General features: G+C 43.2%; 3 protein-coding genes across 4 annotated transcripts; all 3 read right to left on the reverse strand.

The window, feature by feature from the left end:
• Positions 1–174: 174 nt before the first annotated feature.
• Positions 175–6,661, reverse strand: LOC118414430 (alcohol dehydrogenase-like). 2 transcript variants are annotated; one of them, XM_035818461.1, is made up of 11 exons: positions 6,608–6,653; positions 6,306–6,418; positions 5,994–6,078; positions 5,595–5,647; positions 5,054–5,178; positions 3,698–3,858; positions 3,304–3,413; positions 2,943–3,006; positions 2,508–2,629; positions 1,709–1,864; positions 175–985 (listed from the first exon to the last, which is right to left on the reverse strand). In XM_035818461.1, the coding sequence occupies exons 2-11, from the start codon at positions 6,402–6,404 to the stop codon at positions 881–883; spliced, it is 1,080 nt and encodes a 359-aa protein (XP_035674354.1). In that variant the 5' UTR covers positions 6,405–6,418; positions 6,608–6,653; the 3' UTR covers positions 175–880. The 2 variants fall into 2 exon arrangements, with proteins under 2 accessions (XP_035674354.1, XP_035674353.1); XM_035818460.1 differs by having other exon boundaries at positions 6,306–6,661.
• A 934-nt stretch (positions 6,662–7,595) lies between these two features.
• LOC118413138 (alcohol dehydrogenase-like) lies at positions 7,596–17,993 on the reverse strand. The gene is made up of 10 exons (XM_035816315.1): positions 17,758–17,993; positions 17,110–17,188; positions 16,796–16,848; positions 16,178–16,302; positions 15,789–15,949; positions 15,364–15,473; positions 15,091–15,154; positions 14,780–14,904; positions 8,156–8,311; positions 7,596–7,928 (listed from the first exon to the last, which is right to left on the reverse strand). Exons 1-10 carry the CDS (start codon positions 17,854–17,856, stop codon positions 7,824–7,826), a joined length of 1,077 nt encoding a protein of 358 aa, XP_035672208.1. The 5' UTR covers positions 17,857–17,993; the 3' UTR covers positions 7,596–7,823.
• A 391-nt stretch (positions 17,994–18,384) lies between these two features.
• Positions 18,385–25,167, reverse strand: LOC118414432 (alcohol dehydrogenase-like). Its single transcript, XM_035818463.1, has 10 exons — positions 24,921–25,167; positions 23,792–23,876; positions 23,383–23,435; positions 22,535–22,659; positions 22,034–22,194; positions 21,424–21,533; positions 20,593–20,656; positions 20,194–20,318; positions 19,498–19,653; positions 18,385–18,714 (listed from the first exon to the last, which is right to left on the reverse strand). The coding sequence occupies exons 1-10, from the start codon at positions 25,017–25,019 to the stop codon at positions 18,610–18,612; spliced, it is 1,083 nt and encodes a 360-aa protein (XP_035674356.1). The 5' UTR covers positions 25,020–25,167; the 3' UTR covers positions 18,385–18,609.
• Positions 25,168–25,706: the final 539 nt, after the last annotated feature.

A 25,706-nucleotide genomic window follows, 5' to 3' on the forward strand; every position in this document is an offset into this window, starting at 1 on the left:
ACATACCAAACATAGTTCAACAGCATGCTTTTTGCACATTTATTGGCATAAACTTAGATTTTCGTTTTCGCGAAGAGCCTGACCAGGCCTAGTGTATGAACTGTTAATCTCCAAGCAGATCCACAGTGGCGTAATATAGTATCAAACCCACCAGTGAAGGCAATCTCTGGTGCCCATTTGACTCCCTTTGGCCGGCTATACTCCCTGACCAGCTTTGATACTATCTTATGGCACCGTAGGATCTGCTTGGAGATTAATGAACTGTGGCGTCCGCCTTACTGTGCGCCATGGAGGCACAAAGCTAAAAAATGTTGTCGGGCCATGGCTACCCAAGCATCAAGATGCAGTCATAATGATGCACTACTTCCCATACAACCAAGGATCCGTTTGTGACTTTGGACAACATTGCACGAGTTTTACTTCAATTTTCTTTTCTGGTAAGTTCATGGTATCTGGTTCGTATTGCGTAGAAGGAAAGTACGCTAAGTAAAATGCACCGACCACGCTACCTCCAGTTGCGTAAAGTGACGGGCGCGATAAAGTTGTGTGTTGATATGTGGACACAAAACCACCTTTCTGTAACGTAACCTTGTCCAAATCTACGTGAAATGAAACAAATGGGCCAATATTTCTTTCTATCGGTACCGGTATTTCTGTGTACCATTAACTGTTCACAAAGCGGCACTTTATTACTAAAATTTGTATTGAATTATCAGCACCAGTATTTCCTACTCGTTTTGTAAACGTTTGAATTAAAATCAAATATTAAAAATCTAATACTCTTTGCCTGTATTTCCTCAGATGGAACATTATATGTACAGTTCGGCATGTTTCTCTCCCAGCCCTTATGAATTCGACAGTGGACGGTCTCCAGGCCGACTCAAAACTTCACAACCGCACGACCTTTGACCTTCCCAGCCTTCAGACCTTGCATGACGTCATACACGTCCTCCAGGGGATGATGGGAAATGGGCGGTGGCTTGACCTGAGGGAACAGGTGAAGGTCAGAGTTAGGTAGCGTGTAGCAGGACTGAAATCATTTTATCAAAAACAATATGTATATTTGTATACTAGTATCATAATCCTACGCAGGATACATACAACAGCGAAACCGCCTGTCTGGATGTATCCTGCTCTTTCAACCGTCGCCCTTAGTTGGATGTCCCTACGTAGGAGGCCGACAAATATCAACTTTGATTTTAACGGGCAATTTCCATCATTTTTTGCTGTGCCCATTGTCATAGATAATGAATGATATTAATATTATTAGAAACTGATATCCTGCTTTCTGTCTTGTCCAGCAACACTTGTGGCAGCGGTGGTACATAAGACATGACGTCACGTAAACCTGTTCGTAGTTCTAACTGCACATGTGCAGCATGATGCATTGTGAGTAATATGTCAAAGGTGAAAACCCCTGATACATATTCCATCCAAGCAGAGGTTGGTGGGGAAAAATCGTGACCTTTTCCTTATATGCCGTATTTTTATTACCAGCCTTCCCACCAAAGGTGGTCGTAAAGTATACGGCATATATAAGGAAAAGGTCACGATTGTTCCAACAACCTCTGCTTGGAGAGGAGATACATATACAAATACGCTAGCATCACGCATGGTCTTCGAGACCTTCATCTTTGACCCCCTACTAATATGATAGTGTATCTCTCCGCGCATGTGCAGTTGAAACCCTGAACAGACTTATACAGACCTTCCCCTGCGCCACCAGGGCCGTGAGTTCCCTCAGCTGCGGTAACGACCCTATGATCACCCCGGTGATCGTGTGACGGTTCACCACAAACGGCATGAGCGGCACGGCGGCCGGGGCGTCCACTCCGAAGAAACCCACCAGAGCGTGTATGCCACCCTGAGTACGACACAGCAACAGCAATTTTAATTTTCCGCTGAAACAGAAATTTGATTTTCAACCCTATTTTGGAGGAGGGGGGCTAAAATGATACAAAAAGATTTGTATATATCTTACAATGTCAGAACTCCCATAATGCAAAACTAGGCAAATATATCAAGGACTGCTCTGCTGTTAGAAAGAATACTGTAACTAACGATTAGCCTACTCCATTGTAGCACTATATCAAGTACTGTAAATGCATTTAAGTTCGTGGGGATTTGATTTCGCGGTAGCGGGAAAAAGGACTTTTCGCGGTGGATTTAATTTCGCGGTAACACCATAGACTGCAGTCTAATACTATAATAGAAAAATTAATTAATCCACCGCGAACATTTCTGCATTTACAGTATTATGTTAGCCCTTATTGTTATGTTAAGTATCTTGTTAAGCTTTATCATATACCTCTGTTTTGTACTTTGTGGTAATAGTTGTTGCCATACATTGTATCATGTACAATTGTCGTGCAATAAAGTTCAACATACAAATGTTATTAAGACCAAACTATAAAATCGTAAAATGTTGCAAAACAAGCGCAAAACACAAAAAAAATGAGCCTTCCATCTGCTTGGATATAAGTTTGTTTTGAAAGCGGAATACCAACCTCGGCTATCATCTTCTGCAAACGTTCAAACGTAGAGGGCGCGTTGACGAAATCAATCGCCGCTACAGCACCGAGGTCCCCACAGACTTCCTTTGCTGCAGCAACGGCGGTGTCGTCATCAACTGGGTTCCAGCAAAGCATTCAAAAGTCTGAAGTCTGCAAGCCATCTTGGCTTTCTCGTGTTATCGTCTAATGGCACACACACATATATACATGCATACACGTAGACATACACATACACAACCATACACATACACAGACAGACAGACAGACAGACATACACACAGAGGCACACACACACACACACACACACACACACAAACACACTTTGATACACACACACAAACACACAAACACAAACTTTCAGTCTCTATATCATAAAGATATGTCTTATCAAGAAATGATTTCGTCCATGAGCTGGGCATCCTGTCTCACCATCCTTGCCCCACAGAAGAACTTCATCACATCCGACTTCTTTGGCCGCCGCCAGTTTCTCCTCCTATACATATGGGGAAGTAAAGTAAAGTCTAGTCAGGTCAGCTAACAGTGCATTATGGGCATGCAGGAACATCTGCAGATCATGCAGTAAAACCGTTTTCCGTTTTATAATCTCTGTGAAATGTTGTTTTTGTTTTCTGTATGTTTGTTTGTCTGTCTTGTTGCGTGTTTAAGTTTGGTTCCGCTGGCCCGGGTTCAAATTTGTTATTGGCCGTAAAAAATGTCACTCTAGAGTGTTCTGTTTAGGAGTCTATGTATTACTACAAAAATAGCCCCGAGATGAACGACAGGTACTTACGCTTATGTCAGCGCAGATGACGCGAACGCCAACGGGGAGTAGCACTTTGGCAAATTGAACACCCCATAGGCCAAGCCCCCCAGCGCCCACCAGCAGTACTGCACAGTCGTCTGCAACATGGTTGCAACATCCAGTAATCCAAGCATCCAGTAATATGAACACATAGAAAATATACGAAAATATGAAATATAAAATACAATAAAAGCATATGTATGTCCTAATTCCTTACGACATAGCGCCACCCTGTTCACTCTGAGAGGAAGATTTCAAACATTTTACCAATTTTATAAAATTGTTGTGCAATAAAGTCTATAACTCTATATTGATCAGCATAACAAACAGATCTTGTCTCTGTGAAAAATTAAAGTATAGAGCTTTAATTGGTAGTCTTTACCGCTATATTTCGCGAAGTCCTGAACGGTGGGCACTATTGTACAGACGGTGTTGTAGGCGGTGAGCGCCGAGCAGGGCAGGAGGCACGCCGTATCCATGGCAACCGTGTCAGGCACCTTCACCAACAGTCTGACGTCAGGAACGATGACGTAATCCGAGAATCTAGAGAAAAAGGCAAGTAGCAGAAAACTTTACCGTGGACCAACGGACTAACATTTGCAAATGCTCCACAATGCTCAGGATTCCAACTCGGGATCACTTTGTTCTGAGCCGAACACTAGCTACCGTTAGGCCACATGACTCCACTTAAGGAGGACTCTCACTGCACTTGCGGCACCGGTGCGGCACTGCAGGGTTCGTTCACTGCGGCACTGTTTTGTCATTTTCTCGATTTTTAATAATTTAGATATTGCGTAATACGTATGACTTAGAAGGGGCCGCGTAGCACAGTGGTATTGTATTCGGCCCGTGATCGAGAGGTCGCCGGTTCGAATCCGCCTACCGTGTTGCCGGTCTTGTGCCCTTGGGAAAGGCACTTTACACGACTTTCCTCACTTAACTCAAGTGAAAAATGAGTCGTCCCTCGGATAGGACGTTAAATGGAGGTCCCGTGTGTGGGGAGAGCCATACCCCATGCACGTAAAAGAACCCCCACACGTGCGATGGTGCGGTGTGCGTTGGTGCAAATCCTTCTATCGGGAGTTGGTGATTCACTTCAAATCACCCGGATGGAGGCCTGGCGAACCTCTGTCTCGTATCAGCCACATGGTGAATTACATCATTCACCCGGACGGGAGACCTGGCGCATCCCCGTCTTGTAATTAGCCTACGAAAGGGTATGTCACCCCGTAAGGGGCGGTATAACCCCGTCGTGTGTAGACATGTGCGAACATGTCTACATTTGATCACGTCGACCGATGATGATGACTTAGAAGACAAGAACATACACAAAACGGAAGGAAATTAGTTCTTAATCTCTCAAATTCGTTGAGTCATCTACGAACCCCGCAGTGCCGCACCGGTGCCCCAAGTGCAGCGAGAGTCCACCTTTACAGACAGACATTTTCTATGCTCATGTGAAATATTCACTAATTCATGCTCTCGCTTAGTCTCTACCAGACTCCGGATCGCTGGAAAATCGTAGAAATGGAACAAATAGAGAGGAATATAACCGGGCAGGGAACAGCTCGCGATCCGACGATCGCGTGCTGTTCCCTGGCCGGTTATATTCCTCTGGCCGGCTTACTCCTCTGATTTGTTCCATTTCTACGATTTTTCCAGCGATCCGGAGTCTGGTAGAGACTACTCTCGCTGATGTAGACAGCAAAGGAAACCATAGAGACAGGTTGTACCTTACCCGCCATCCTCAGTGATGCCGGCCCAGTGTTTGACGTTCTTGAGACACGCAGGAGGTTGCCCCACCTCGCACCTCTTACATTCTCCACATCCACCGGTCCAGTACACCATCACCCTGTCTCCTACCTACACACAATAGACTAAAGCTGTATGGTTACTGTCGCACTTTCCATTTTTATTTCCAAGCATTTCTTTTAGCCAGGAACGATTTGTTATCGTTTTGTTTGATATTTGCCGATAGAAACGTGTAAGCAGTTGAGATTCTTAATCGCTATCATGAATTCAAACCGTTTTTAAACTTTGAACTGTATTCTTGTGCACAGTGCAGTCAGCTGTATATACTGACTGACAGTACGTTTACATCCGCTCTTGACCTCCATGGTCCGAACCCATCATAAATTCGGGTGCGTCACCGATCATTGCAACACAGTAAAGAAAGTCAGCTGATGTATGGAAGCAGTCAAGTACTGTAGTTCAAAAATACAAGTCAGGTTCAGTTTTAAAAATTAATTGACAACAAAGGACCTTTCACGCTGTTTTACCTTGAAGTCTGCACTCGGGTCAACATCGTGAACTGTGCCTGCTATCTCATGTCCTGCGGGCACAGAGAGAAAACTGGTTATGCTAAAGGTCACAGTCCAACCCGGACTGTTCGCCGAAACGAATAATACAGTTGTATCAAGAAACATGCAAAAATCGTGTTTATGACTAATTATCTTTACGTTTCACGTGTTTCCTTCTCTCCTATATTCTACTTTTCGTTCCCCATACTGCCCGGCCGGGTCCCGGTTTGGAAACGTGTCGTTAGCCTTGCGCAGAATAAATTTGCTTCAGGGAAATCGGAAGAAAAGAATTGATTTATCAGCTGATTGAGACAGTAATTCTTTTTCTTCTAAACTCTGAGCTACTTAAGTGGAAGTGGTCTAAAGGTTTTGGCGTACCCAGAATCACCTGGAGAGGGATGAATGGACCAAAGTCTCCGTCCGCACCGTGCAGGTCGGAGTGGCACACCCCGGCATAGTCCGTCTGAAATAACAAGGAAGGTCGACGTACACACACACACACACACACACACACAGTCGCACACTTGTAATCGCGCACACGCATACACAACAAACAGCAGTCAGTGGCCCATATGCATAGTCGATTAGTATAATGTTTACGTTACAGAGTGAGTTTTGTCGATTTAATTCTTATTACTGATAACGTTACATCTACATGATATCAACTTACACTGTAAACATTTAAAGTACCTTGACGACAGCCCCGCCCTTTGGTGCGGTGGGTACCTCTTCATTCGTCAGTTGAAAGGGCTTCCCGTACTCAACCAACCTCATGCTGCGCCGCGCCATGTTGGAAATCACGCCTACAATAAAACTCACAGTACATATGACTGAAGGTCGAATTACACACATACAATACCTGCCACCAAGGACTTTAAAAAGTAGTCACCATTCTATTCTAGTGGCAGAGCAATCACACAAATAGAGATATCTGTGTATAAGTGTAAGATAAAGGGAAGTTTTAATTGACTGGCGTGATCATGTTGTCCGACCGTGATATACGTCGTTCTACGCCGCGCCGTGTTGCCGCCGATCTGAGGTCGTAGGCCGACTATCTGGTACACTTTGCACCTCGGGGTCAACGTTCGTGTGATTTGTGATAAGTCCCCCCAAACAGAAGTGGTACTCGAAGTAAGCGTGTATGACTGAAGTAAATGTGAGAGTAGACTCTTTTATGAGCAAAGCTAAGTACGGTATGTAACAAATTTTTTGAGTTGTTTACTCAGGCAACAATTTCTTGGACTCTTACTTAACTTTGGGGCAATACTGACTTGATCTTCGTCACACTGCAGCTAGGTGTCGCTGCTGCAGTGTGAAGAATGCGGTCTCAAACGTGACATCACCACTTTCACATCACATTAGTACAATCTTGAGAGAGAGGAGTAGTTTGTACCAACCTTGCGAAACTAAGCGAGGAGTACTGTCGCTGAAATAAGTCATTGATTTCAACATATGAGTATGTGAGGAACATGATATGATATAGTGGTAGGTACGATAGATAGGAATGTTCCGTTTTAAACGTTTCTGCATGCTAACATTTGAAAGACTGACGCGTGCACCCAAAACAAATCTCATGCTCCCATCTGTCCTTGTGACAATAGATTTGGAATTCTATTTTCATCTTCAAAGGAATTCCGTTCTCATCACCACTTGTTTTGAGGGGATAGCAAGGAGAAAAGTATTGTTACTAGTAGAAATTAGACGCTACAAATACTCTGCTTTGTTAAGCATACAGTATGCAATCCGCTGTTTGTCATACTAGAACCGGGAGATCAAACAAACAGTATTGTGCATCACTTCTTTGCAAGTTGATGAATATTACACATCCAGTTTTCAACAACATCCTTACCAATCTGGACTGGGGAAAAAACACTTCATCTTATGTTATTTCAGTTTTTAACATTACTACCTTTCATTTATTCTTTAATGATATCGGCTACTCTCCTGTATTGATGTGTCCAATATGCAGTACTCCGTATGCAAGAAGATAACAATCGACTTTATTCAACGTTCAAAAATCAACATGTTGAGGACGTAAATGACATTTTTCGGTCTTCCGTTTATATAAACTAGTAGTCAAAGATTACATATCTTCCATAATGTTGATTATACATATTGAAGCTAAAATTAGGAATACTCTGCTATAGCTCGTCGGATTTTGAAATTATAAACATGGGTTGTTTCAAATCTTTCCAGATCTCCCATCAATCACAGCTTCACAACCGCGCGACCTTTGACCTTTCCAGCCTTCAGATCCACCAGGACGTCATAGACGTTCTCCAAGGGATGATGGGAAATGGGCGGTGGCTTGATCTGCAAAAGAAGTCAAAAGTCAGGGAGTCAAGGAGCATACTTGTCCGAGATGATCGGACTTAAAGACGCTTAAAGCTAGCAATTCTTTTCAATTCTTATTTTTTCATGGATTATCGTTGATCTTTCAGCGTTGTCTAGCGTTTTATTGATTGCATTTGGCAATACTGGAAAGTTGTAAGTGAGATCAAGAAGCCAGGAAGTAGCCCAACCATTTTGAAAGTACACACCTTCCCCTGTGCCACGAGAGCCATGAGATCCTTGAGTTGTGGCAGCGATCCCACGCGCAAAGAGGCCATCTGATGACAACTCATCACGTACGGCATCAGCGGCACGGAAGCCGGGGCACCGACTCCCATCAAACCCACCAAAACGTGCATGCCTCCCTGGGTAAGGAGAGTAACATGCGTTCATTTTGTTAAATTATGCAATCTGGCGTATATAGGTATCTGATACATGTAGCCTGTCCACATATCTGAAGTCATCAGAGAAGCATCTCACAATTGCTGCCCGAGGATGGATCCAGTGGCGGAGTGACAATAAATGATGATCAGAGAAGTAAGAGTGTGGTTTGCTGTACATCTCTGGTGGACTAAGAGAGACTTTGGAAGTGATGAGCTTCAAAGCACATGGTTATGCAAGAGCTACGGAGACCACGGACAACATACGTGTTCAACTAACAATTGTTCAAAGATAAATGCTGTTTTCTTGAAGATCTTCCTATGGCAATAGCGGACAGTGATGGGGGGGGGGGGGGGGCTTCCACGTCCAAAATCTATTTCAAGTTGAGATGATGATGATATAGACGGAGGAGTAGACATAGGTGTACATATATACCCCTGGAAATTATGTTTTTGAAGGCCAATACCATGTATTCACTTTATCCTTCTGCGTTGAGTTTCTGGGTGGCTGAAGGTTTTCTATCATGCCTTTTTGACTGATGTCCGCTGTTTTCTGATAGCGTGTTCTTAATTATGTGGTAATTAGCTTAATCGGTACGCCAAACCAATAGCTTTCAGCAAATAGCTGATGGAACTCATATTCGTTACTAGAATTGAACGTTATTACTAACCTCTGCTAATATCTTCTCAATACGCTCAAAAGTAGCAGCCACGTTGACGAAGTCAATGGCCGCCGCAAAACCACCGAGGCTGCCGCAAATCTTCTTGGCTTCCGTCACAGCGGTGTCGTCATCAACTGGGTATATTTCCAGCAAACATTACAGTAAAGCGAGTACATTGATTAGATGAAATCGGTAGAATGCTAAGAAGGCAAAACATCTTCTGTACGTACAACGTCTAAATCATTGCTATTACATAATTTCGTTTATCATAGCATCGAGCTTTATGATTTCTTGATCTGCTATTAATCCAGACTTACCATCCTTTCCCCACATCAGAGTCCCATCACATCCGGCCTCTCTGGCTGTGGTCAGTTTCTCTTCCTTGAGGGTAACGAAAAGAGGTCTTCAAAGTCAATCTGACAAAAGACACTGAATATGCCTCTCGCAATATTCGTAGAACAAAGACGCTTCACCTGCAGTAAATTAAGAATAGACACTGATCTGATTTTTTTCTTCTGATTTTGAAGCATGAAAAAGATGTATTAAGAAAATTTATGAACTAGAAATTGCCTTCCTCTTCAGCAATGGCACCTCACTTACATCAACATCCGCGCAGAAAACGCGAACTCCGGCAGGAAGAAGCTGCTTGGCAAACTGGACACCCCACAAGCCGAGCCCCCCAGCGCCCACCAACAGTACTGCACAGTCTCCTTGAATGCAGTGATTTGTGCAACATGGATGTAAATAAAGGGGAAAGCACGACGAAATGATAATAACTTAGGCAATGTGTTCAATTACTAAAAGAAGAAACCAAAAGATCTGAGTCGAGTAAACAATCATACTACTAGACTAAGTACAGTACAGCGTTCGGGATATGCATCACAAATTCGCGAGATGTCGCAAAGTCCGCGTGTGATATCATGGTGTTTACCGCGAGATTTTGCGTCATCTTGACTCGTAAATGTTCCAGACAAGGGACGGTAGATTATGTGCGTAAGATGGTATCTAGCTTCACCGTTATGCTTGGCGAAGTCCTGAACCGTCGGCAACATCTTACAGACGGCGTTGTAGGCTGTTATCCCGGAGCAGGGGAGGAGGCACGCCGTGTCCATGGCAACCGTGTCAGGTACCTTCACCAACAGTCTGACGTCAGGAATGATGACGTAATCCGAGAAACTGGAAACAAAATGATAAACATAGAAATAAGACAAGTCATGACATTAAGGGTATGACATTAAGGGGCATGGCATGACCAGTTTTGAAGTTTGATTTCGGCTTGTTTTGCCCATCGTAACCATATATATATATATATATATATATATATATATATATATATATTCACAGTCCTTGTTACGGAGCATGAAAGTATGGATAACGCTAGGGGGCAAGCCACACATTTCTATGATATCGTATATGCGTGCTATGTCCTGCCTTGTCTTTGTTGCCATTGCAATTAATAACTTGTCCCATCTGCATTGCTTATAGGTATGCGTTTTTCTCAGCATGTAAAGGTATTCGTGATTTTTGCATGGGATTTCTCAGGCATTTACAAAGTAAGGAAGAGCTTTCCAGTGGAACATCCTATCCAAGATGCTAGTTATACTCGCTCACCCGCCATCATCTGTTGACCCAAGGTCTTGCTTGACGCCCCGGAGACATGCGATTCTCTCCCCCACCTCGCACCTGCTACAATCTCCACAACCACAACGAAAATGCACGGCTACCCTGTCCCCTACCTACATCCACAGAAACAAGAACATTAATATTGTTGATGCGTTTATGGGCCACTTTCTTCAGCGTTTAGAGCTTTTGTTTTCTTATAGCTCCGTTTCGATTCGTGTGTTTGTCTTAGCATATGTTGACAGATCGCTTGACCCGTGCTAGTCAAAAGCACCCCCCTTACTGGCTTTGGGAGGAGGGTCTGACAGGGGGGCTGAAGATACATAGGCAGGCAGATTGCATAGTCATGACGAGAAATCCACGATCAATGAAACCAAAGATTCACATAAACTGTAGATATTCAAAATATATGAGACTTTTGAAGATTTATAAATTCAAATGTTCTTTCTGGCAATGTATGTGAACATCATAAGCGATTGTTCCTTTTGTTCAATCCACTCAATGACAGGCATTCCTTGAACTTGCCACAGACTTACCTTTAGATCCTGCCCAGGCTCAATGTCGTGAACTGTGCCAGCTATTTCATGCCCTGATACAGCACAGATTGGTTCCAGAAAAACAGCACCCGGTTAGATACATACATCCAGTTAGAAATGTAACAGCTCATTAAACTACGAGGCCATCTGACCTTTGCCTCCAGGTCACATGACTACGCTTCAGAGCTCAAGATGTATGGTGCATGCTTTCTGAAAGCTTCCCACAACAGCTTCTTTTCGTCAAGTGCAATGGTTGAATTGTCGATATACATAATACCATTGAATCAAATATGTTCACTTTAATCAATATCAATGATTTTCCTTTTTTTCAGCAAATTGACCAACGGATAATTAGATCAAACATTGCAATGAAATCCGTACGCTTTTAACATGACAGTTGAACTGTGTTCACACGTAACGGATGACATATATATTCAGCCTTCATTCCAATGCAAAAGGCTGGGTCTCTTTTGATATAATTGGAAGTCAAAGTCAAGTTTAAACTTTCCATCTCACCTGTTCGCTCTTTATGTCGGGCGGGTGCATATATTTCTGACAAAGGTCAAATTCTTTAGATTCCGGCTTACCGAGAACAGTATTGAGAGGTATGGGGTAGTGTCCGTCCATGAGGTGAACATCAGAATGACACACTCCGGCGTACTCCGTCTGGGTGGTTAGAACAGAGGAGCGGATCTTTACTTTGCATGGCTTAGAGGATCCGGAGTCTTGTAGCTTAATTAAGTACTTTCTATTATCCATGTGACAAATTGGTGGTTACAGATTGACAAAGGTCTGTACCTGACTAAGCTATAGACTATAGACACAAAAGATAATGTAGCCTTGGGCTATTATTCTTTGTTACTACCATTAGGTACCTGTGTTTACACAATCTCTCGCTGGCTGGGGTTAATAACACCCTCACCCCAACACCACAACCCCCTCCCCCCTCCTAGGTGGTGGCAACAGTGAAGGCCGGCGGCGCTAGGAGCGCGATTTTAGTCGGACTACGGTGTTCGTTGTTCGTTGTAGGGCTAAGGTTGTCCATTAAGCCTGCCTCGTCAGGAGCCTTGCCTGCTGACCTGTCCTCCTGTTACCCAATAAAAGAGCTTAAGGTCACCAGCAGTACAAACGCCCCTCAACGTTATTGACTCTGCAGTCCGGAGCAGTCTTTCCAAAGGTCACCGATAGATCTATTCAGTTTTAATGGATATATCGTGCCCAGGGCGAATTACTCAAGTGCACTTCCGCGTTTCCCTTTACCCAACCTTTCCTTTTTGGACCAAAAATCATTAGAATGGCCTTAAAATGAAGACAGTGACTTCTGCAACATCTACTAACACACCCCTCCGTCACATATTAGTGTATCCCACAAAATGCGCCCGTAGGCGTAGAAAAGATATCCCCAATACAACCCAGTATCGCGAACTACTAAATTGTGATAGATGCAACCCGTTACATAAATGTTGACACGGAAGGTTACCTTGACGACAGCTCCGCCCTTGGGTGCAGTGGGTACCTCCTCCTTCGTCAGCTGGAAGGGTTTCCCGAACTCCACTAACCTCATGCTGCGCCGCGCCATGTTGGGACACGCCTCAAGGCCGCAGGCGAAGTAAAGGTGACTGATTTTCAAGGTCACTGTACAACCCACGGAAACTCCCCCTACCGGCTTTAGGGAACCTTAGCCCATGTTGAAAATCGCGAAGCAGCTCTGCAGACCCCCCCCCCACACACACACACATACGCATACACAAAAAATAACGCCAGCGCTGGCAGAACTTTGCGACGGAGGTAACTGACCTGTTCTACTTCGCACTGCAGCTAGATGTCGCAGATGCTGGCAGAGGGAACGGGTTCAACTAGGAATACTTGCGTGACATTTCCCATAGAAACTCGTAACGTTAAGTATTTCAAATTTGATATCTAGTTGCTTGAGTAACTACTTTTGGGCGTATCTTATTACCTGGATATCTAACCTACATCGACGTATTTCAAATATGGTAAAACTATGATTATGCTGATCTTTGCCATGACATCAATTCTAGAAATTAGCGGATTATTTTTCTGGAGCAAATTTCTATTTTCAATCATACTGTATGTCATAACATCATTGTAATACCTCGAAACGAGGTTTTATCAGACAGGAAAAGATCATGTTATGTCCTTCTCTCCTCGTGAAAGATACGCATACTGATTTCAACAACATCCTAATCAATCTAGAATGGAAAAGAAACATATTGGTCTGTTTCATTTATAACGTTACCGTGGTGATATTAGCTAAGCTCTTCGAGTGGCAATACCCAGTGTGAAATGTATATAAACTTTAAGTAATCTAGACAAGAATGACACAGAAGCAAACTCTCATCCATATTTTTTTGGGACCATTTGTTCACAAAAGTAAATGTTACACAGCTTTAGATATTTGTATGCAGCGTATATCATATCGATTCAAATGTTAGGAAATGTCTGCTCTCGTGTTGGTCGGACTTTAAAGTTGACTAAAAGTAGCTTTCGAGACTTCCCATCATTCACAGCTTTACAACCGCGCGACCTTTGACCTTTCCAGCTTTCAGATCCTTCAGGACGTCATAGACGTTCTCCAAGGTATGATGGGAAATGGGCGGTGGTTTGATCTGCAAAAGAAGTCAAAAGTCAGGGAGTCCAGGAGCATACTTGTCCCAGATGATCGGAATTCGAAACGCTTAAAGCAATTCTTTTCAATTATTATTTTTTCATGGATCATCATTGGTCATTTCATCTTTCAATGTTGACTGGTCTTTTTGTGATTACATTCGACAATGCTGGTATGGTTTAAGTGAGATAAAGATGTCAGGAATTAGCCCAACCAGTGAGTACGCACCTTTCCCTGTGCCACGAGGAGCATGACATCAGTCAGTTGTGGCAGCGATCCGACGACCAAAGAGGTCATCTGATGCCGACCTAGCACGTACGGCATCAGCGGCACGGAAGCCGAAACACCGACTCCCATCAAACCCACCAAAACATGCATCCCTCCCTGGGTAAGGAGAGTCACGTGCGTTTCATTAGGTATATAGACGACAAGTATACAATCTGACGTGTATATGCACTAAGAATCTGACACATGTAGCCTATCCACATATCTGAAGTCATCAGAGAAGTAAGACTACAGCTTGCTGGAGATTCCTGGCGGAGTGAGGGAGAGGGGATGTAAGTGACGAGCTTCGAAGCACATAGTCATGCAAGAGTAGACCATGGAAAACATACATGTTCAACCAACAATTGTTCTAAGACGCATGTGCACTCTTCCTAGGGAAATAGCGGACAGTGATAGGTAGAGGCTAGGGAGAGGGCCTTACACGTCCAAAATCTATCTCAATGAGATGATGATGATATAAACGCAGGAGCAGATATAAGTGTACATACGCCTGGTAATAATATTTTGAACGCCAATACCATGTATTCACTTTGCTTGGGTGGCTGGAAGTTTTCTATCATGCCTTTTTGGACTGATGTCGCTGTTAACGTTTTCTGATCGCGTGTTTTCGATTATGTGGCCATCAGTTTAATCGGTACGCCAACCCAGTAGATTGCATAAGCTTTCAGATAACAGCTAATCGAACACAAATACGCTACTAGAATTAAAAATGATTACTAACCTGTGCTAATATCTTCTCAACACGCTCAAAGGTAGCTGGCACGTTGACGAAGTCTATGGCCGCCGCAAAACCACCGAGGCTGCCGCAAACTTTCTTGGCCTCGGCCACAGCGTTGTTGTTATCAACTGTGTACAATTTCAGCAAACATTGCGGTAAAACAAGTATATACATTAGAGGAAATTGTTAGAATACTTAGAAGGCGAAAAATATTATTTACAAGGTCCAAAATCATTATTTATTATTACGTATACATAATTTCGTTTTCATCATAGCACAGACCTCTTTGTGATCTTCTATCAATCCAGACTCACCATCCTTTCTCCACAGCAGAGTCCCATCACATCCAGCCTCTCTGGCTGTGGTCAGCTTTTCGTCCTTAAGAGTAATGAAAAGAGGTCTTTAAAAGTCAATCTAATAGTTTGACACTGAGTATGCCTCTCGCAACATTTGTAGACGCTTCACCTTCAGTAAATTAAGAATAGACACTGATCTGGCTTCTTAACTTGTAACCATGAAAAAGATGTATTAAAAAAAACTTATAAACTAGAATTTGCCTTCCTCTTCAACCATGACACCTTACTTACTTCCACATCAGCGCAGACAACGCGAACTCCTGCAGGAAGAAGCTGCTTGGCAAACTGAACACCCCACAAGCCGAGCCCCCCAGCGCCCACCAACAGTACCGCACAGTCTCCTGGAATGCAGCGATATGTGCAACATGGATGTAAATAAAGTGGAAAGCAAGATGAAATGACAATAACTTAGGCAATGTACTCAATTACAAAACAAAACCAAAAGATTTGAGTAACCAATCATACTAACAGACTAACTGGAAGTACAGTACGGGTTTTGGGATATGCATCACAGCCTCGCGAGATGTCGCAAAATCCTCGCGTGATTTCATAGTCTTTACTGCGTGATTTTGCGTCATCTTGTCTTGTAAATGTTACAGTAAAAAGCAATAGGCAAGGGACGGTAAATTATGGCGTAAGATGTTATATAGCTCCACCATTATGCTTGACGAAGTCCTGAACGGTGGGCACTATGGTACAGACAGCGTTGTAGGCGGTCAGCCCCGAGCAGGGCAGGAGGCACGCCGTATCCATGGTAACCGTGTCAGGCACCTTCACCAACAGTCTGGCGTCAGGGATGATGACGTAATCCGAGTACCTGGAAACAAAATGATAAACTCTACTCTCTACTCTACTCTCTACTCTGGGTGCTATGGTCTATGTTGGTATTTCAAATAATAGCTTGCCCCATCTGCGTTACCCCATCTCCATTTCTCAGCATGTGAAGGAATTCCGTGGCTTTCTCATGTATTTACTAAGTATTCATGATTGCTGAAGGATATTTCTGGTGGAACATCCTATCCAAGATGCAAGTCTACTCACTCACCCGCCATCTACTGTTGATCCAAGGCCTCGCCTGACGCCCTGAAGACATGCGATTGGCTCCCCCATCTCGCACCTGCTACAATCTCCGCAACCACCACGAAAAAACGCAGCCACTCTGTCCCCTACCTACATCCACAGAAACAATGACATTGTTGATGCGTTCCTGGGCCACGTTCTTCGGCGTTTAGCGCTTTTGTTTTTGTTTTACCTCCGGATTTGTGCGATTGTATTATGTACATGTCATGGTGTATGTTGCCATTTTTTTTATATTAGATACTGTATCATCATAACAATAACAGTTGAGGCAGACTGGCAAGTTGGCTTGACCGGAGTCAAAAGCCCCTCCCCCCATCAAAATGGCTTTTGGAGAATGGTCTGACCGGTGGCTAAAGATACATATCAAGGAGGATTGCATAGGCATACTTGGCGAGAAATTCACGCTTAATGAAACCAAAGATTCAAGACAAAAACTGTAGATATTTTACAGAGGTATGAGATTTTTGAGAATTAGAATTCAAATTCCCTTTCTGGCAATGCTTTTTACCATTATATATAAGCAATTTTTCCAGTTTTCAATCCACTCAATGACAAGCATTCCTTAAACTTTCCACAAACTTACCTTTAGATCCTGCCCAGGCTCAATGTCGTGAACTGTGCCAGCTATCTCATGCCCTGAGACAGCACAGAAAGACAGAATCAAATCAAATTGACAAACGGATAATAGTATCCTTTTAACTAAGTTTACACGTAGCGTTAAGACAAAGTTTCAGTCTTCATTTGACTTCTATTTTACAACACAAAAGACTGTGAGTCGTCTCTTTTGATATTATTGGAAGTCAAAGTCAAGTTGAACCTTTCCATTCCACCTGTTCGCTCTTTATTCGTGCGCATATATTTCTGACAAAAGGTCAAATTCTTTAGGTTTCGGCTTACCAAGAACAGTATTGAGAGGTATGGGGAAGTCTCCGTCCATGAGGATGACATCAGAATGACACACTCCGGCGTACTCCGTCTAGGTGGTTAGAATAGAAGAACATATCTTTACTTTTCACGGCTCAGAGGAGACTTGCAGCTTAAGTATTTTCTATTGTTCATGTGACAGATTGGTGATTACTGATTGACAAAGGTCTGTACCTGTCAAGGTAAAAGTGCAAAACTATCTTTTGTCTCATGAATGCCTCTTACAGCGCATGGTTTAATGCGTTGCTCCTTAATTAACTCTGCCTTAATTCTTTACGAGTCAGTCTTGCCTGTCAAGCTGTCCTCCTGTTGACCTAGCAAGCTAAAGTTCACCAACAGTACAAAAGCCTCAATGTTATTGACTCTGCAAAATCTGTCTTTCCAAAGGTCACCGATAGGACTATTCAGTCTTAATGAATATATCGTGCCCTGGGCGAAAGACTTAAGTGCACTTCTACATTTTCCTTTACCCAGCCTTTCCTCTTTGGGCGAAAAATCATCCGAATGACCTATGAACTATTACATATCTAAATTGTTCATACCTTCGGGAGCTGCAATAGAGATCTCTTAAACACGGCTTTTCAAAGTGGCGGTTTTTCAAATGTTGACTCGGGAGGTTACCTTGACGACAGCCCCGCCCTTGGGTGCAGTGGGTACCTCCTCCTTCATTAGCTGGAAGGGCTTCCCGTACTCCACCAACCTCATGCTGCGCCGCGCCATGTTGCAAATACGCCAAGGTCACAAGTGACATCATAGGTGCCACTGGGTCAGAAGTTCACTGAACATCGCGCGGGAACTCCCTCTACCGGCACCAGGCAACCATAGTCCACTTTGAAACTTTGATAGCGCGCCATGTTGAAAATCCCTCCTAGTAAGACAGACGGGCAATGTTGACTTTAGAATGACGCGCTGTTGATTGTTTCAGATAAACACGGAGCAAAGGTGAAAGTTGCTTATCTTGGGATATTTTGGGATTTTGGAGGTACATATTACCGGTAATGGTTTTTGGCGACGCCTCAGGGGCGAGCCAAATGGTATATTATTGTGTATTATTTCTTTGTCCCATCGTGGAAGATGCGTATACTGCATCTGATTTTTTAAAAACAACGTCAATCGATCCTATCAATCCTAATCAATGCAAAATAGAAAAACAACATCTTGGTATGTTTCATCTATGACGTTACCATGATGGTATTTTAACTAGTTCTTCTAAGTTCTTCGAGTGGCAAGTACAGGCAATACTCCGTATGATGTTATAAAGCATGTAAGTTGTCTTTATTCATTATTATGCTGAAGACAAGGATGACATAAAAGGAAACTCTCTTCGAATATTTCTGGATCATTTGTTCACACAAGGTAAATGTTACACAGCTTCAGATATTTGTATGCAGTGTAGATTACACGTATTGAAATTAGAATGTTGGGAAAGGTCTTTTCTCGTTGGTCGGACTTTGGCGTTGGCTTTCCCATCATTCAAAGCTTAACAACAGCGCGACCTTTGACCTTTCCAGCCTTCAGATCCTGCAGAACGTCATAGACGTTTTCCAGGGGATGATGGGAAATGGGCGGCGGCTTCACCTGAAAATAGACATAAAGGTTTATCTGAAACATGAATTCTTTGTTGCTATCAATTTTAGAAATGTTTTCTCAATCAAAGTATAACTTCAATATGAAGCTAGTATATATACATGTACGAAAAATGTAGCTTTTTGGTTGTGATACTTTAACCACTAGAAAATAGTGACCAAAACATGCGAAGTATCAAAAGTAAAATTATCAAAAGTAATAGTACCATATAAAGCTGATTATCGAACTTGACCTTCAAAGTTTCCCGCCCTCTTCCTACTTAACAAATATCATTAAGATCCTATGATCGATCCACAGACAGACAGGCACACACCTAAACACAAAAACGGCGCCGAAAGCTTAACCTTCTGGGAAAATGTAATGCAGTCGACGAATGAGCTCTTTCACACTATCTAGCACGCATTCGCAGCGACAGGAATTATGGATAATATGTCAAAGGTGTCAAGACTTGTCCTCCGGTACATAGTGATTTGAATAACAGTGACCAGACGTACTTTGTGGACAAGGCCGTCGACTTTGACATATCTATTGTCCACATACAATCCCTGTCGCTGCACATGCGTACTTGGAAGTGCGAAAGAGCTTATTCTCACGTTCTCACATGTACATACTTTATATTATACTTTTCGTTATTGTATATATTATTGTACTTGTTTTGTTCATAATGTATTTGTATTTCTTTCCCAAGGCCAGCCCTGTGTTGAAGCGACAGCTAGTTGGGCGACCTTTGCTGACTGTAATATCAGCCAAACGAATAAAAAGATAAATACTCACGTTCCCCTTGGCCATAAGCGCCACCAGATCCTTGAGCTGCGGCAGCGATCCCATGAGCACCCCGGCCATGTGATGGCGACTCAGCACGTACGGCATCAGCGGCACGGCAGCGGGGGCGTCTCCGCCCAGCAGTCCCACCACTACGTGCATGCCTCCCTGGGTACGGAACAACAGGGAAATAAGATGGTTACAACATTCACTGTTACAGTTAAATACATGTACTCAAGAGCATCCGCAATACTTTCCTATTACCAGGTGTAAATAACCGTCTTATCGTACTATGGCAACTAATGACAACTTGAATCACCACCAGTAAGATTGTATCACTCCGCCTCATTTGGATGGGCAGGTCAGAATAAAACTGGAGTCAGCTCATCTATTGGTACAATTCATGCTCGATACAACAAAGACTAGGATCATGCAACATATAACAGCTACTGAACAGTGATCTGAATGCTGTTGGACTCAACATTGCCACAGCCTATATATAGCTACTGGGAGGAAGCCAGAAACAGACTTAGCTGAATAGCAGTACATACTGAGGTGCTAGGCTCCCCTCGGGAGCATGTGTAGCTGTGCTAGGGATAATATTTTGTCCGACTGCTAACAGCATTTCTAAAGAAGTTCTGAACAACAAATTAAATCTGAGATTTTAAGATATTATCAGTGTATCGTGTTTTATTACGAATGACTAACCTGGACAAGTATCTTCTCAATACGCCCAAAGGTAGCGGGCACGTTGACGAAGTCAATAGCTGCCACAGCGGCGCCGAGGCTGCCACAGGCTTTCTTTGCTGCAGCCACAGCGGTGTCGTCATCAACTGTTTTACAAAGAAGACAATAAAGTCAACTGCAACACGTGAAACTCACCTGCAACACTTGGAACTCTTCACCTGTCTATGTGTCAACATGTCATGTCAACATGTGACGAATTTACTTACTTTGGTAAAATGCGTTGAAAACGGAATTTGAAACCACAATCTTGTCTATCCGTCGACTTGATATCATCCCTAAACACCCTGCTTTTTTATTCAATGGATATAGGTTACCCCACAGATAAAGGTGAACTAGCTTACGTGAGACATTCCAACTCACCATCCTTGCCCCACAGAAGAGCTTCATCACACCCGGCCGCTTTCGCAGTAGCCAGTTTCTCCTCCTATGGGGTAAAAGGCGGCGGACTATGTTGATTAAGCCAAATCTATCTCCAAGAAAATACTATGAACTTCATCCTTGCGTATTTGCTGATCTATGATAAGACTTGATTTGCGAATTGAGTCTCTGTTGCAAATTTACTTCCACATTCAGTGCGGTTTGCTTTTCTGTGCCGCAGTTAGGTGAGAAATACCCCAAACCCATAAAGATACTGGAAGCAGATGCAGGCTACAGTACTGTATTTCCTATGCATATTCTTAACAACAGGAATCATGGGAGAAAAAGGCTGTCAAAAATCCCCTACCTGACTTTTAGAACATGAAAAACTCACATTGGCATGGTTGTCCGCCCTCTAAAGATTAATTTGACGAAAAAAAAGGAAAAAATTTACGGTGGAATCATGTTATACGATATCAAAACACGGGGTGGTGACCTTCTTACCCCTTGCCAAAGCCTGAAACAGCACCAAAACACCTAACTTCTAAAGCCTACTGCATCCACAAATATTGCTACAAATCTGGTTTTTCAACACAATATAGAAGTTAAAACCCTTACCTGTAATATGCAGCTCCAAAATTCAAACATATCCCAAGAAAAACATTTCTACAGCCAGGTACCCAACCATTTTGAGTAGGCTGGAAGTGGGCCATCTGCGCAACTCCGGAAATACCAAAATTTGCCCTACAGGCATCATATATGTGCAACCCCATGTAAATGGGCTCAGCAGGATATGGGTTTTAACACGTTTCTTTAATAGAACATCCTACGTACGTCCACATCGGCGCTGAGAACGCGAACTCCGGCAGGAAGAAGCTGCTTGGCAAACTGGACACCCCACAGCCCGAGCCCCCCAGCGCCCACCAGCAGTACTGCACAGTCCGCTGCGACATAGATGTTGAAAAAGCGATTCATATGAGAGCAATATAAGTGCAAAGATGACAACCATTAACATTGAAGCATCCCTCTGTAAGACCATTCTTTACGGATTTTAGAGTAACGGCGTGTGTATTTCATCAAGCAATGGCCTTACGGCACACTGGCATGCGATCAAGCCATGGCTAACTTTGCCTCAGTGCCAGCCGCCGTAGTGGCCGTTGGCTCAATCCTTTCGCTAAATCCTTTCGCTAAATCCTTCACTCAATCCTTTCGCTAAATCCTTCACTCAATCTTTTCTCTCAATCCACGGAGTTAGCCACTGTGAGAAGAGGAGATGAGAGGAGAGGAGAGGAGAGGAGAGGAGAGGAGACGAGAGGAGAGGAGAGGAGAGGAGAGGAGAGGAGAGGAGAGGAGAGGAGAGGAGAGGAGAGGAGAGGAGAGGAGAGGAGAGGAGAGGAGAGGAGAGGAGGAGAGGAGAGGAGAGAAATTGATGACAAGCATCTACCAGAGTGTTTAGCGAAGTCCTGTACTGTCGGCACCATGTTGCAGACGGCGTTGTAGGCGGTTATCCCCGAGCAGGGCAGGAGGCACGCCGCGTCCATGGCAACCGTGTCAGGCACCTTCACCAGCAACTTCGCGTCGGGAATGACGACGTAATCCGAGAAACTGGCAAAAGCAGTAACGCAAGGGAAAGGCTTCTTATCAACTTACGTTTTCTCTTTTTTTTCGCTGTATAATTGTAGGTATTTCTGTCATTGAGTGTTACTGCTTTTGTGAAATAAAGATATGGCAAAGATATGCCAATATCAATTAATATCGATGCAATAAAAAATCGATTCCCACGTTTTAGTTTTCCTTCCTTGTAGTACGTCTAACACAAAATTCCATACACTACATGCTAAGCAACAAGTCAGTTCCTCCAAAGTATGTCAATAAAGTATGCAATGGGCCATTCTAACAACAGTTATGAGTTGGACATATGCAATGATTGGATGTCATGTCTCACCCGCCATCCTCAGTGATCCCGGCCCAGTGTTTGATGTCCTTGAGGCAGGCAGTCGTCTCCCCCACCTCACACCTGCTGCACTCCCCACACCCGCCGTGCCAGTACACGATCACCTTGTCTCCGACCTGCACAAACAAACTTGCTCTATTGATTTGTTGCCATTGTACTGTTGGCACTCTCCAGAGGTAATACAGGGGTAACAACGTGTGTCTGAATATGTCACTGATATCGATAGAGACAGTGTTTCATGGATCACCTGAGTTCACCTGTGTGTGCATCGCGGGCGTCACTCGAAAACATACGTTTGAAGGAGCTACACAGACAGAAGGCTTTCAAATTGAAGTGGATACCTTTTAAAACATATCAAAGCTTATATTGAGCCTACATGAGCAAACTTTATCGATTGTTTGCCGTCTACTTGACCTAGGGACAGAGACTCAAATCATAAAAACCAAGTCCAAAGATCACACCGATTTTTTCTTCAGTATAAAGTTGTCTCCAACCTACGCAAACAAAGTTTAATTGTTTGCCCTCTTTTTCACCTTTAGAAGTACTCCAGCAAGGAAGCACTCAGATACCCAGTTCAAATGACATTTTGTTGGAATGAAATAAGATTGATTTGATCTTTGATAGCTGACAACGTGTGTTCCTTTTTCCACTTATAAGCCCTTAAATCGCCAATCTATGACTGTTTGATGCAATCACTCATCACCATCTAGTTGGAGTGCAACGGTAGTGAACATACCACTGCATGCTATCGTTTAGAGTCAAAGTATAAAACACTAATATTGAATTCAGACCAATGCATGACTCAGTTAAAACATGATTTTTTTATTGCAGTCTCTCACCTTGAGTTCGGCACTAGGGTCGATATCGACGATGGTGCCTGCCATCTCATGCCCTGACAATGTATACAGAAACGTCATTGTCACAACACTTTATGATGATCAGAAGCATACACAGGCCTGTCGTATTTGGGCAAATTCAAGAATAGAATGAAAAGTTTATAAAAATACTTAACATTCGTGAGCTTACTATCTTCATTTTGACCAGAAGCTCTATGTCAACAACGCCACACTTCATTTTTGAAAAGTGAAATATGTCATTTATATGATTAAGACAAATGCAAATAGTAACACAACTGGGTTAGGAAGATAACAGAGGAAAATGAGGAAAATGCTTTTTCTTTCACATCTTGACTGTTCTCGTTTTGTTGAATGTCAGAAGTCAAGAGGTTCTTTCAGAAAATAAACTTACCGAGGACGCACTTCAGAGGGGCGAGTCCGCTAAACTCATCATCTGCGCTGTGGGCATCAGTATGGCACACTCCTGCGTACTCATTCTGGGGATTCAAAATAGGAGTTGTAATAGATCATGAAATAACTATTCTAGCCTGGCATCCATCCCTATTTCTTTTACGGCGTAGTCCTATCAAGCGCTCACTCACTCATGGCAGGGCACTGTCACTCCCTCTGAGGAACCCCTCCCTTGACTCTTCTACAGCTAGCACCTGTTCGAAAACTGTATTGCATAGTGTTTTAATACACACAAGGTAAAACTGCGACAAAATACAGGCAATATATAATGCTTCACGTTATTTCATATTTTTGCCAGTCATTCATGTATTTTTGGCGACGCCTCGGGGGCGAGTCAAATGATATATTATTTTGTTTTGCTTTGTTCCATCCCAAGTACATTAAAAGCACCAAGCTAGCCACATACATGACTCAGTGGTGCTAGGGACATATTTACAACCGGGGCCCGGGTGGGCTTGTTGCGTGAACAAAGAATCGAAGTGTACATGTATATCAATAAATCGTTCCTTTTCGTTCCTTTTCGCACTTTCGGTAGACCCTTCTTTTGTTGTCTGTCGTGTCATACTTTTCGTTCCAACTGCCCGACCGAGCCCCTGCTTGAAAAGGTGGCTTTGGCACATAAATGGTTGACCTCAGCAACAGCCCTCCCCTGTTTGTGTGATTTACTATTCGTAGGCGTGGCTAGGAATTGCTGACTGGCCCACAAGACGGTAACCTTCATTTGTCTTGAATACCGTGCTACAGAACGTTGACTTGTCTCAAAAGTGGTGTGGCCACGTCAGCTCTTTGTAAAAAAAAGTTAATAGATAACAAAAAGAAATCAACTGTCATTTGGAAAAGCTCTGTGAATACAGGCGCAAATTTAAAGTGCAACTATATGTCACATTTATGACAAAAAGATGTCATAACGTGACAGGACCATCCAAAAGAGAAAATTCGCCAACGATTTTTCTTTCAAAATGGTTGTTTCGCAATGTAGAATGCGCTCTCATGAAAACTGAGTTTTTATGCGACTGCAGTAGACATATCCTCCCTTCTATCGTGAAGACATAAGAAAAAAATAGTTCTACCTTGACGACAGCCCCGCCCTTTGGTGCAGAGGGTACCTCCTCCTGCATCAGCTGGAAGGGCTTCCCGTACTCCACCAACCTCATGCTGCGCCGCGCCATGTTGGAACACTCCTTCAGGGTTAGCGGAGACGTTGAAAGTGACCGTCTGAAGTCACGTACATCAGATCAGTACTTGGCAACACAAGTTCACTTGACACGTGATTTATGCTAGCCACCAGACAAACCTTGGTTACCGAAAAAAAACGGTCACACTACATACCGAAAACAACCAAAAACAACCGAAAACAACTTGACATCTACCGAAAACAACCGAAAACAACTTGACATCTACCGAAAACAACTCGGAAAATACCGAAAACAACTCAAGAAATACCGAAAACAACTGGAAACACACATGAACAACCGATCAGAACTCCAAAACAGCCGGAAAATAACTCTTAAACAACTACTTATGATTTTCATCTACTCTTTACTATCCCTTGAATTATTTTCTTCTTGGCCGAGGGAGAGAATGGGGTGATTTTGAATAGAGGATTCTTCCAGCAAAGGTGATGTAGACTGTAGAAACACCTTTCCATCACACACTGTTTTATGGTAAAGAGGAAAATCCTTATTTTGCTCATTTAGTTTAATCCAGAATTAGGGGCCTTTTTGGTAATACACGTTTGTGGTTTGTCCATTAAAACCGATTTGTTGTGGCAGCGGAATGCGTTATAATTGAGCAATAAATGTACTAAATTGTTTTGGTTGCAAAAAAAATGTAGCACACATTAGGTAAATGCGCAG

Source organism: Branchiostoma floridae, chromosome 4 (assembly GCF_000003815.2).
Source record: "Branchiostoma floridae strain S238N-H82 chromosome 4, Bfl_VNyyK, whole genome shotgun sequence".
Lineage (NCBI taxonomy): Eukaryota > Metazoa > Chordata > Leptocardii > Amphioxiformes > Branchiostomatidae > Branchiostoma > Branchiostoma floridae.

Coding starts and splice junctions, on each gene's coding strand:
- LOC118414430 (XM_035818460.1), bottom strand. CDS start 6,467: ATGTGTGTAATTCGACCTTCAGTCATATGTACTGTGAGTTTTATTGTA. Junction 3,859..5,053: donor GGCATCACTGAGGATGGCGG/GTAAGGTACAAC, acceptor CTTTTTCTCTAG/ATTCTCGGATTACGTCATCG. Junction 2,630..2,942: donor TCTTCTGTGGGGCAAGGATG/GTGAGACAGGAT, acceptor GCTGGAACCCAG/TTGATGACGACACCGCCGTT.
- LOC118413138 (XM_035816315.1), bottom strand. CDS start 17,856: ATGGCGCGGCGCAGCATGAGGTTGGTGGAGTACGGGAAGCCCTTCCAG. Junction 16,303..16,795: donor AGCCTGGGCAGGATCTAAAG/GTAAGTTTGTGG, acceptor CTGTGGATGTAG/GTAGGGGACAGAGTGGCTGC. Junction 15,950..16,177: donor GGATCAACAGTAGATGGCGG/GTGAGTGAGTAG, acceptor TTTTGTTTCCAG/GTACTCGGATTACGTCATCA.
- LOC118414432 (XM_035818463.1), bottom strand. CDS start 25,019: ATGGCGCGGCGCAGCATGAGGTTGGTGGAGTACGGGAAGCCCTTCCAG. Junction 23,436..23,791: donor CCCTCTGAAGTGCGTCCTCG/GTAAGTTTATTT, acceptor ATACATTGTCAG/GGCATGAGATGGCAGGCACC. Junction 18,715..19,497: donor CGCTTATGGCCAAGGGGAAC/GTGAGTATTTAT, acceptor GTCTATTTTCAG/GTGAAGCCGCCGCCCATTTC.